Source organism: Hyperoodon ampullatus (genome assembly GCF_949752795.1).
Source record: "Hyperoodon ampullatus genome assembly, chromosome: 20".
NCBI classification, from domain to species: domain Eukaryota; kingdom Metazoa; phylum Chordata; class Mammalia; order Artiodactyla; family Ziphiidae; genus Hyperoodon; species Hyperoodon ampullatus.
Genome location: NC_136933.1, coordinates 6,168,268 through 6,181,773, shown reverse-complemented (window position 1 = coordinate 6,181,773; position 13,506 = coordinate 6,168,268). Strand labels below are relative to the sequence as shown.

The 13,506-nt window shown below is 34.2% G+C and overlaps 1 protein-coding gene across 1 annotated transcript in view; it reads right to left on the bottom strand.

The window, feature by feature from the left end:
- Positions 1-13,506, bottom strand: part of LOC307068793 (disintegrin and metalloproteinase domain-containing protein 2-like) — a gene marked incomplete at both ends in the record, with an annotated part of 77,243 nt that extends 63,737 nt beyond the window's left edge. The window contains 3 exons of the mRNA XM_079726822.1: positions 740-816; positions 9,782-9,860; positions 13,385-13,506. Of these exons, the coding sequence (XP_079582948.1) occupies positions 740-816; positions 9,782-9,860; positions 13,385-13,506 (278 nt within the window). The remainder of the gene's footprint in view (positions 1-739; positions 817-9,781; positions 9,861-13,384) is intronic.

The window sequence follows — 13,506 nt, the reverse complement described above, 5'->3', positions numbered from 1 at the left end:
CCAGCAATCCTACTCCTGGGTATATATCTGCAGAAAAGCATAATTTGAAAAGATACATGTACCCCAAATTTCACTGCAGCACTTTTTACAATAGTCAGGACATGGAAGCAACCTAAATGTCCATCAACAGAGAAATGGATAAAGAAGATGTGGTACATATATACAATGGTACATTACTCAGCCATAAATACAGAATGAAATAATGCCATTTTTAGCAAAATCTATGGACCTAAAGATTATCATACTGAGTGAAGTGAGTGAAGTAAGTCAGACAGAGAAAGATATATATCATATGATATCACTTATATGTGGAATATTAAAAAAAAGGTACAAATGAACCTATTTACAAAACATAAATAGAGTCACAGATGTAGAAAACAAACTTATGGTTACCAAGGGGGGAAGGTGGGGTGGGATGAATTGGGATATTGGGATTGACATACACACACTATTATATATAAAGTAGATAACTAATAAGAACCTACCATATAGCACAGGGAACTCTACTCAATACTCTATAATGACCTATATATGAGAATAGAATCTAAAAAAGAGTGGGTATACGTATATGTATAACTGATTCACTTTGCTGTACAGCAGAAACTAACAGAACATTGTAAATCAACTATACTCCAATAAAATTAATTTAAAAATAAAGCTTCTGATTATAATTTTTCAAATTTGAAAATTATTTCTTAAAAATTCCATTTTTTGTAACCATAAAATTATGTATAACAACCTGAGTCCAGTACATGTGCTAATGATCACCATAGAATGTGGATAACCTTCAATATACCCTTGGTAGTAGCATAAGTTCTGAAAAATAAACACATATATTTCCATTAGAATAATTCATGTTAAATGCACTATTCTCAAATACTTAAAACACACACACACACACACACACACACACACACATATGTATGTGTCAAGCACTAATTGTTTCCAAAATGGATTTATAACATCATTAGATGAACATTTGGGTTAGTTTTCCAAAACTGTCCCTACATGTCCCAAAGAATAAGTACACTTCCATGATTTTTTCTGTTATAAATGAAACATGACAACCCAATCATTAGGATCAAGGTAAAAATCATCAAAAACTTGTTTCTTCAAACTCTTCTGACTTAATTTTTCAAGGTAGATGTAAAAAATAAATAAACCCAAAAGATAATTTTTTCTTTTCAAGATTACTTTAGTATAATGGCAGAGTAGCTTGCATTGGATTAGCCTTCTCATCAATGATAAATGTAGACTCTGAAAAATTATTTTTTAAACTCCAACAACAAAGGCAGGCAAGAAAAGGTGAGAGAAGGGAATCAACAACAGAAAGACGAAAACTGCATTTACTGAGTTTTGTGTTATACTGGTTTTCACCTGAGGGCCTCCCCTTGGCAGGGCAGCACAAAGTAGCAAATGTTCCTACAAAAAACACAATCTTACTGACCCTGAGAACTCTTTAGAGAAAAGAATCACAAGCTCTCCAATGTATCATGGAATATCACCAGTATATGATTTAAAATATTAGATATATGAATAAAAGAAAAATGTGGTCCATAGTCAAAAGTAAAACCAGAAAGAAACTGACTTCAAAATAACACCGGATTTTGGAATTAGTAAATAAATGGATTTAAAACAGATATTAAAAACATGATGAAGAACATTAAGGAAATTTTGGGCATAATAAGGGAAGCAATTAGGAAATTCAGCAGAGAAATAAAATGTTACAAAAATGCTAACTCTAAATTCTAGAACAAAGAAATACATTTAAAATGAAATACACTGGATATGTTTTACTGACACTGCTTTTTTGCAAAAAGCAAAAACAAAAACAAAAAACAAAAACCCTAGAATACAGATCTATAGAAACCATTGAATCTGAAAGAAACCTGAGAGAAAACAAGCTTTAAAAATGGAATATGGCTGCAGGAACCTGTGGGACAATGTTATCTAAAATATGTTTAATTGGAGGTCCAGAAAAATGGAAAGAGAAAATAGGTATAAAAGTATTTGAAAAAATCATGGCCAAAATTTCCCCAAATTTAGTGAGAAACCACATTTATAGATTGAGACAATGAATAAACAAATGGGCAATGGCCAAACCATATATAAAAATAGAACTCTGACCTGCAGGAAACCAACCTCTTTTTTTTTTTTTTTTTTTTTTTGCGGTACGCGGGCCTCTCACTGTTGTGGCCTCTCCCATTGCGGAGCACAGGCTCCGGACGCGCAGGCTCAGCGGCCATGGCTCACGGGCCCAGCTGCCCTGCAGCATGTGGGATCTTCCCGGACTGGAGCACGAACCTGCGTCCCCTGCATCGGCAGGCAGACTCTCAACCACTGCGCCACGAGGGAAGCCCCAACCTCTTTACTAACAATAAATAGCTGACTTTGTAGGAAGTCATGCTGCTATCTCCAGTAATAATCCAGGAAGCTAACCAATAACTTATATAGCAATCAGTCCCAATAACAAAGACTTGATTAAAAACTATCAGCTTGTTCTTCCCTGGTGGTGCAGTGGTTGAGAATCTGCCTGCCAATGCAGGGGACACCCGTTCGATCCCTGGTCCGGGAAGATCCCACATGCTGCGGAGCAACTAAGCCCGTGTGCCACAACTCCTGAGCCTCCGCTCTAGAGCCCGCGAGCCACAACTACTGAGTCTGTGAGCCACAACTACTGAAGCCTGTGCTCCACAACAAGAGAAGCCACCTCAGTGAGAAGCCCGTGCACTGCAACGAAGAGTAACCCCAGCTTGACACAACTAGAGAAAGCCCATGCACAGCAACAAAGGCCCAACACAGCCAAAAATAAATAAATAAAACAAAACTTAAAATAAATATATAAAAAATAAAATAAAAACTTTCAGCTTCCCGAATTTTTGTCCCTGCTTCCACCTTAGAACCAAGGAGAGAAAAGCCAGATAAACACTCCAGTCACATAGTTAACGCATCTACAGCAGCCCCCACCAACAACCTTCAATCAGAGCACACCTGAGGTCTTCCCTTCCTTCCACTATAAAGCTTTCCCACTGTTCTGCCTGCCTTTGCGTATCTGCCAAAATGCAAGTGAAAGTGGATGACGTCCTTGCTATGAATAAGTAACCTTTGTTTATTCTCATTTGCTTGGTTTTTATTTATTTCCACAAGACCTAAGGAACCAATCATATAATAAACTGCTGAAAACCAAAAATGAAGAGAACATCTTGAAATAAACCAGAGAAAAGTAACATATAACATTCATAGGAGTAATGATGTAAATAATGGTACTTCTTTACATATACACACACACACACACGCACACACACATGTAAGGAGGCAGGACACAATGAACAACAACAAAAAAAATGCTGAGAGAGGAAAAAACCCTGGCACTTAGAATTATATATTAAGCAAAATTATTCTTCAAAAATAAAGATATGGAGAGTTAACTTTTGGTATGACATCATGAGGAACTCTATAGATCTGATCCCTAGTGAAACTGATGAAAATAAGTAAATGACAATTTAAATCCCTCAGAAGTGGACATAAGGACAAATAGTCCTGAGAGAAAATAAGTAAATAGCCATACAAGAAAATATGAAAAATTCAGTAAGAAAAATGAGAAACAAAATCAAACTAAAGACATTTCCATATAAATGAAAACTTTGAGAATTTGTTGTTAATTGTCCTGCCTTACAAGTAATACTTGAGGAAATTCTTCAGGTTGAAAGTAAGCAATCTCAGATAGTGATTCAAATCCACATAAACATCCAAAGAGAGCTCATACAGGTTATTATGTAACTTAAAAACATAATATAAATGCGTATTTCCGCCTTTTTTCTCTTAACTGATTTAAAAATCAATTGAGTAAAATAATATGAATAGGGCATATTATTGGGGCCAGGAAATATATTTGCCAGTAACAGCATATAGGAGGTGAGTGGAAACAAAGAGGTACTGTGTTAAGGAAATGACTGCAGATAGTAAAGTAATTATAACAATGTACTGTTGGGTTTGTAACATTAATAAATGTAATATGTACAACAATAATACCATAAACATGAAGGAAGTAGAGTTTTATAGGAGCAATGTTTCTATATATCACTGGAATTAAGGTAATATAAATCTAAATCTGCATCTGATAAGTTAAAGTGTGTAAGGTAAGCCCTAGGGAAATCACTAAAAACTCAAAATACTGAAAAATCATTAAGGAAATTTAAATTCTTCAGTAGAATATATCCACCTAACAGGGAAAAAAAACACTAAAACGAGAAAAAAGAGGAACAAAAACACATGAGACACATACAAAACAAAAAGTAAAATGCAGGTGCAAATACAACTATATCAATAATAGCATTAAATGTGATTGAATTAAACAATCCAATAAAAGGCAGATTGTCAGACAATGTGAAAAGACTACTATAAACTGTTGAAAGACAACATGCTTTAAGTTCAAAGACACAGACTCAAATTAAAGGAATGAAAAAAGATTATCATGTAACTAGCAACCATGAGCAAACTGGATTGACTATATTTATATCAGACAAAGTAGACTTTGAAAGAAAAAAATGTTACTAGAAATAAAGAGCAGTATTTTATACTAATAAAAGGTTTAATGCATCAGGAAGACATAACACTTGAAAACATAGGTACCAAATATCAGAGCACCACAGTGCATAAAAAAATAGGTAGATACTAAGGGAGAAATAGAGAACTCAACACTTATAGTTGAAGACTTCTTTTCTTCTTCTCTGCCACTTTCAACGATCAGTGGAACAACTAGGCAGAAGATCAGCAAGGAAATATAAGACTTGAAAAAAAAATCATAAACTAAGTAAACCTAGCAAACATCTGTAAAATGCTCCACCAAAGAACAAGATACACATTCTTCTTAATGTGTACACAAAATATTTTCCAGGATAGACCATATGCTAATCCATTTAAAAAGTCCTCAGTTTAAAAGTATAGAAGTGGGCTTCCCTGGTGGCACAGTGGTTGAGAGTCCGCCTGCCGATGCAGGGAACACGGGTTCGTGCCCCGGTCCGGGGAGATCCCACATGCCGTGGAGCGGCTGGGCCCGTGAGCCATGGCCGCTGAGCCTGTGTGTCTGGAGCCTGTGCTCTGTAACGGGAGAGGCCACAACAGTGAGAGGCCTGCATACCGCAAAAAAAAAAAAAAAAAAAAAAGTATAGAAGTAATAAAAGTATGTTTTCTGCTAATAAGGCATTTTTTTAGAAAAAATTAACAGAAAACATTTGGATAAACTCACAGACGTGGAAATTAAATATCATATCCCTAAATAACCTATGGATTAAAGAATAAATCAAATATGAAACCAGAAGATATTTAAGGAAAATGAAAATGAAGACACACCATACTAAAATGTATGGGATGCAGCTAAAGTAGTGCTTTCGATAAATTTATATATATAAAAGCATGTATTAATAAAGAAGAAAGATCTCAAAGTAATATCCTATTCAACCACATATAACACAGGAAAAAGAAGAACACATTAAACCTAAATTAAACAAAAGAAAGGGAATAATAAAGATTAGAGTGAAATTAATAAGAACAGATAATAGAACAAATCAATGAAACCAGAAGTTGGCTCTGCGAAAAGATAACCAAAATTGACAAATCTTTATTTAGCTAGATTGACTATGAAAAGAAAAGAATCAAATTACTAAAATCAGAAATAAAAGTGGGATATTACTACCATCCTTATAGAAGGATTATTAAGGGAATGCTAAGAATAATTGTATGCCAACATTAGATGATGTAGGTAAATGGATTAAATTCCCTGAAAAACAAAAACTACCTTCCCTGTCCATGGTGCTTCTTCTAGCACCAGAACTTGTGGACTCACAGAATGCCTTATCCACTGCCATGGCTTCTGCACAGTGTTGTGTCTGATACAGAAACTTATTTCTCAGCAAATTAAGGGCAGCAATTGGTTTACGTACATGTCTTACCATATACTCTGTCATCTGGAAGCAGCTGGCCTAATTGAAAGGTAGACCAGGTTACTGAATACTCATTTACCATAGTAGTTGGGAGACATTACTCTGAAAGGCTGGGGTTATGTTTGAATCAAGACTATTATATGGCATGGTTTTCTGAGAACCACAATACATAGGTCCAGGAAGTAAGGTGTTGAAATGGGAGCATCTCTTCCCATCATTATACCTAATAACCATTTTGTAGCATTTTGCTTTCTGTCCCAGTAACTTTTAGCTTCTAGCCCCCAGTGGGGAATTTGTTCACCTGGGGACACAATAAAATTCCACTAATTTGGAAGATGAAACTTCCAACTGGATATTTCAAGCTCCTTTTGCCACTGCACAAACAGGCTAACCCAGTGGCTGGAGTGACTGACTCTGAACACAATAGGGAAATTTGTTGCTTAAAGAAGTGCTGTGTCTTGAACCCACCTGAGTATAATAGTAACCAAAATAAAATATGATTAAGGATGCAAACCCTTTGGGAGTGAAGATTTGTGCTATTCTGCTAGGTAAATATCCGTAACAAGCTTAGGTTCTGGTTGAGAGCAATGGAAATGGGGAGCAGGTAGTGGGAAAAAGAAGTCATACATGGCAATCATGACTTATTACAGAAATGAAGACTATAGTAGCTTTAAATATTTTTCTCTTGGCTTGTCATATGCATATGTATCTTTATTTGTATGTGCTAACCATTTTCTTCTTTTTCCCTCTTCCTGTTATTAGTTTACATGCAAGTGGTTGGAGGTTAACTTTACAAGTTAATTTAACCTCATGTTAACATAGTATTCAGTTGGACTGTGACTAGATTTGTGGAGAACTTAATATAGCTTAGCAATGGACACAGTGACTCATGACTGTGTGTCTCATAATTTTGAGGGAAGAATGATAATTTCTTTACTTGGGAGAAGGTTGGCTGAATCTTGCTAAATAGAAATGTAGGGTGATTTTGTTGTTTTTCCAGAGTTCAAATGTATATAAAAGAGTGCATACAGAAACTAAGTAGTCAAAGTTGTAGGCTCTGTCAATTATTGATGTATTGCTACTCAGCTTCAAATTAACCTTTTGCCTGCTTTGTGCAAATGAATATGAGCCTCTTAATTATTTTTTCCTTTGCCAGGTGGCACTGAAGCTTTGCTAGTAAAGGGTACTGGAGAGCATGGGAACAGAGCTTTGCTATTTGGTTCCACTGTGCTAGCTTGGTAGGCTCCTGCAGAGGGTACAGCTTTTTGCAAAACCAGGATCCCTCATTGCTTGGAGATTCTCTAGTACCCAGATCCTTCAGTGCATGGTGGTCTCTAGCACCCATCAGCCAGTAGTATCCTCCCATCATCTAGGCCCCTCTCCTTCCGTAGCAAAGTGACTTCGGTGAGACATCTTATGAACAGCTTTCCTGGCTACCCAAAGGACAGATTTCCAGAGGGTTCTAAAGAGAAATTTTACAGCAAGATCTCTTGGTACAGCACCACAGTGACTTGTCCTATTTGAAGATCCATGGTCGTGCCACTTTTAACAATCTCAACTCTGGGGCAAGGAAACTGTCTTCTTTATCCCAGTCCCAGGGTTGCTGGCTGCTTCTTGTATCTGATATTCCTATGACCTTTAGAGTTCTCTTTACTTCATATTTTTGTACTCTAATCCTTGTTACAATTAATAATTCTTTACATTAAACTTTCCATGTGTAAATTACTGCGTGGTATCTTTAGACATAGACTAAAACAGTATCTTATATTTTTAAAATATTTCATTGACTTATCGTATTTGTACATTTTCACTGTGGTCCCATATACAGGTTCATCTGTATAAATTATACTTTATATAATCAAGGTAAAATACCTCTTCCTTTCCACCACATTTCATCCACTTCCTTCCAAATGTGGTTTGTATTATCCAGATTGATAATGTATTTAATTCTTCAGAACCATCAGTAAATTATATCAACCTTATATATAAGTTGATTGGAAAAGTTGGAAATTAATAAATAAATCATTTTTAGGTCAGCATAGGATAAAATTTTGAGACGGAGGAATCAAAAGTTTATTATTATTATATAATTTCTTTCTCCAGTTTTTTTCTTATTTTTATCATTGTCGTTTTTTGCACTATTTTCCTTTATTATATCTTGTTCATTCTTCTATTAGCACTCAAAAAAGAATGTGTATAAACTCAGCAACAGTAAGAATGTTGCTGTTGTGTGTGGTCACCTGCAAATGTTGATGAGATCAAGTTGATAGTTCTGCTCAAGGCATCAATATATTTGCTGAGTTTCTTTCTACTTCATCTATCAATTATTGAGAGAGAAATGTTTAAATCTTCAATAATAATAATAATTTACCTATTTCTTTTTTCATTTCTGTCAATTTCTGCCTCTTATAATTTGAAGTCTATTTTTATGTGCATACACATTTTGGATTGTTATGCCATCTGGTAATTTTACTTTTTGACCATTATGAGTATCTCTCTGTCCTGGAGAGATCATAAAGTAAACTGCAGATACTAGGAACAAACTCTTTCTGTGTCTAACTGGTTGCTTTGTTTTCGTATAGATACATCTTTAGTTAGAAAGATAACATAACTTTTAGGGATGAAAATCATTTGTGGAATTTATGAAAAATAGATTTATATGCTTCTAGCCAAATTTAATAAACTTTCCTGGATTTTCCTACACTGAAGATAGGCTTGCAGCTTTGGCAAACATGGCATTTGAGGCCAGCACTCAATAACTTATTACATCCAGGTTATAAATAAAACATCTTTGCTTTTTCTTTTGAATTATACATCTGTCTCTCATGATTACCTCCTGGGAGGTAGGAAGTAGAGTTAGGTGTTAGGTATGGCAGAATTACATAAAATTCAGGTGCGGGATATTGCGGCCCTGTGCATCTCGTTGTCTCATTGTTTTAACTCTGTTTCTCTCTGTCTCTTTTTCACCACGCTCACACACAAAAAATGCCACACACACACATATATTGTGTGTGTATACATAAGTATGTCTATAATATTATGTATATATGCACGTGTGTATATAACATAAAACTTTTTGACAGTATGCATTATTTATATATTTGTATAGAGAACTCCATAGATGATTCACATGTATTTGCCTACTCTGTTAGGCAAAATTTAAAGAACTCACCATACCTATTATTTCTCCTGTTAAGAGCTTAGTATCTATAAAAATGCTTTAATTTCAAAGTAGTTGTTAATTCGCTACGTAGAATGCAAATTAAAAAAAACAGGAATTGGTAAGGCAAGGCAAATGTAAAAAGCAAAACAGTATTTCAGGCATGGGTATTCCTTGAAATTCTATGCTCACTTCTCTATTATATTTACAAAAAATGGCAAACTTTATTAAATGAAGCTCCAAGTATTCCAAGTAGATGAAAATTTAATATATTCCTAAATGTGCATGAAATTTAATGTGTATTTATTTGGTCCCTGAACGTACTTCAGACAAGTCTTTGGATTTTCCTTTTCTTCCTAGATTTAGCTTTCCTGATTTAAGTCATGTTTTTTCATTTTAAGTATTTCACTCCATATTCAACCCTTTTGCCACAGGTACATAAACACATACATGTGCATCATCATGAAATAATAGCTTAAATGCATCACTATCATTTGTGGTTTTGTTAATCATCTGTGTCACAAAGCTAGTTCAAGACACATCATCAAAGGAAATGGTTACATTCATGCCAAAACAAAACATACCTCCAGCCTGTTATACTCTAGAGACATGTGGACCCTAAGTAAAACAGTCACAGAAACTCACATAACAAAGGTAAAACAGACAATAAAAATCATACCTGAAACTGTTGTTCAAGAGGTTTCATACTTCCTGTGCTATTATAACCATAAACCCTAAAATTTTGAGGTAAGAAAACTCTGTAAAATAAAGATAAAAGTATTTAATGGAAAATTTGTTTCCTAGATTTTATTTTGAAAAGGTATTTCTTTTATTATCCTTATTTTAGATAGGTAGGGAGAGGAGAGAGAGAGAGAGAGCACACGTGAGGGAGAGATTCTTTGAGTACATGGATTTAGTTTTAATTTTGCTCAAAAAATTCTAGTCTTCAGACCTCTCCTCACTCACCTTACTGTCACACTGTCCTCCTTCCTGTTTTTTAAACACAACAGGCAAACTTTTATCTCAGGGTATTTGCACTAGCTGTTGCCCCTTCCTGGGATGTTCTTCAACATGGCTCATTGTCTCAACTACTTCAAGTCTTTGCTTATATATCCATATCTCACTGAGGCTTCTCTTGACAAGTTTATAAAAATTTGAAACTTTCTCAATTATTAAAGCATAGGATTTCCAAATGACACTTCTTAGTTTGTTCTATATTTTTGCTTAAGCATTTATCACTTTCTAACATTCTTCCTAATCCATTATTTATCATACCATTATTAGTCTCATCTGATAACAATATAAAATTTATATCCATTTTGTTTACTAATGCATCTCAAGCTCTTAGAAGAATACCTGGAAAATAACAAATGGTCAATAAGTATTGAACTAATATGAAATGAATTCAACAGATCAGGTGGAGATCTCACATTAAAATACATTGTTTGTAATATGGGAAGAATATGCTTAAAAGGCTCTATAAAGAGAAAGGGTGAGTGTAGGTATTTCATTTTCATTTTTCCAATTAGTATAGTATAAAGATTTGTGACAGCCATGGCAGTCTGGATTTGTGAAAGCAAAAGGTCAAAGAGCCAAACTGCTGACAAACAGAGCAAAACTTTTTGTATTCTTTTTTTTTTTTTTTTTTTTTTGCGGTACGTGGGCCTTTCAGTGCTGTGGCCTCTCCTGTTGTGGAGCACAGGCTCCGGACGCACAGGCTCAGCGGCCATGGCTCACGGGCCCAGCCGCTCTGCGGCATATGGGATCTTCCCAGACCGGGGCACGAACCCATGTCCCCTGCATCGGCAGGTGGACTCTCAACCACTGCGCCACCAGGGAAGCCCAACTTTTTGTATTCTTGTAACAAAAAAAGAAAATAACACACAGTGGGGTGGAGCTCCAGGGAACACACAGATTCTGGGTTGAAAGTCCCATAAAGAGACTTAGCTAGTGATATACAAGCACTGTTTTTTTGGCAAAGAAAGAAGTCAAATATCCATGCTTGGCCCAGGGAGAAAGCTATTATTGGGGAGCCTAGAAACAAGCAGAACTTTTGGTGGCTGTGCAGTCCTGGAATAAAAATATGAATATTTAAATTGCATCAGATTCATAGCTTCTTTCCCTGTAAAATCATCTGCTAAATTTTGAAGCTGCATAGAGTAGCCAAGGAGCTAAACTTAAAAATCTCTGAAAATAAGAGCAAAGTTTTTTCAAAATTGATGATATAGACTCAGTAAATCCTATCTTATTTGAGCATGATAAAAGCAAAGAAAAATCATCCATAAAATTAGTTTTAAAGACTGATGAAAACCAAAATAAAACCTTCAAAGTATCAAGAAGAAAACGAAGATGTTCCCTTCAAAGAACAGCAATAAGACTGATAGCTTAAGTTGTCAATAGAAAGGAGGAAAGCCAGAAGACAATGGAATAATGCTTTTAAAGGACAAAAGTCATTTTTAAAAGGTCATCCTAGAATTTATTCCAGCAAAAAAGTTCTTAAGAGTAAGGTTAATATTTAACACTGAATACAAATTAATCAAAAACAAGCAGACCTACAATAGAAATATAGAGAATTCCTGAAATGTATAGAAATTAACTGCAGATAGAAACAAATGCAGGAAAAAATGAGGAGCAACAGAATGGGTAAATTTATGCTTAATTATAAAGGGATATTGACTATACAAAAAATAATAGTCATATCTCATTGGGGTTTAAAAGCATACAGGAAAAATAATGAAAAGGTAGAAGGTAAGTGAAATTAAAAGGTTTGAAGATCTAACAATGTATGATAACTGGTAAAATAATAATGTATATTAGATTTAATAATTCAGGGATTAATACGATAATCTAGAGAAAATACTAAAAGAATAGTAAAAAGTTGTATAACAAAGAATTTAATTGAGGGAAAATGGTATAATATAAAATAATAGATTCATTAAAATGGAGACTATGAAAGAAAAAGAATATAAAATAAAAGGTACAAAGAAAAAAGGTGACTTCAGACATTATATGGAAAATTAAAGGATCAAGAAAAACAAGGACATCTTAAAATTGTTGAACAAGGCTGGGTAACAAGACCTAGTACAGTATTTAATATAGTGTGATATCTGTTCAGATAAATAGGGCTCAGGAGTAAACATATAAAATAAGAGAAAATAGTCCAGAAAGATACCCCACTCATAAACAGTCATTTGATTTATTACATACATTTCATTACAGTGCAGTGAGGAAAGTATTTTTTTTTCTAATAGCATGTGTTGGATCCATTGGATGCTAATACGATAAAATATTTGAATCTTGATCCCCATGCTCATGAAACACACAAAGATCAATTCTGGATGAACCCTAGAGTTGAATATGAAAGTGAAAACAATAAAAGCTATTAGAAAAAAATGGCAGCTTGGATTCATGACTGTATGAAGACAATGATTTTTTTTAAATATGAAAAGAATAATAGCTACAAAGAAAATAATAATTTGGACTGCATTAAAAGAATTTCAGACTCAGTAAAAAAAATCCAGACTGAATAAAAAATTGAAAGGGAAGGACAGGAAAAATTCCTCCAAAAGTACTCTGTAGATTCAATGAAGTCACAATCAATATCTATGGATATATCTTTGTGGAAGAGTTTATTATAAAATATATGAAAATGAAAAGTAGTAAGAAAAGCCAGAACATTCTTGATGAAGAAAAGGATGGAAAGACCTTATCTTTAAGCTATCAAGATTTATAATAAAGAGACAAATTGACCAAAACTTTTAATAAAGGACCCATTTTAAAAACGACCATTACTGTTTTGATTTTTCTTTATTCCCCGATTTCCTTAGCTGGCATGGGATTGAGTTTGGCTAATTACAGTTGTATTCTAAGTCCTTAATACATTCTGATATGTAAACTAATTTAAAGAACCACTGTTCTTTCCACTCAAAAATCCACTATGTTCTTTCAAATATAGTTGAATGTAAGAGAACTGAAAAACAAGTCGTATTTATGTCTTGATAAAAATAGAAAAATATCAAAATTCATCCTCCATGAAACCACATAAATAGTCAAGTAGACATCTGATGCTGCTGGGAAGGAAAAAGATGGGAGCATACATATGGATTCAGGTACTAGATATTTATTATATAGGCTTAAAATGTTTTTCTTAAGCATAAAATAGGAGACAAATAGTAAGCAACTAGAAATATTTACAAATGCAAAATAGTTACTTTCTGGATAAATATGAACAATAATTATAAATAGAACAAAGACAGGTAATAAAATAATGTAGGTCACCTACTTTTGCATTAGGTTCACAGTGTACGTTTTCCCTTCAATTACAATGTTGTAGGACACCTGGCAGGAGAGTATATTAAAAAAGCAAAGAAAAGTGAGAAGAATGTTAAAAAGAAAAACTATCAT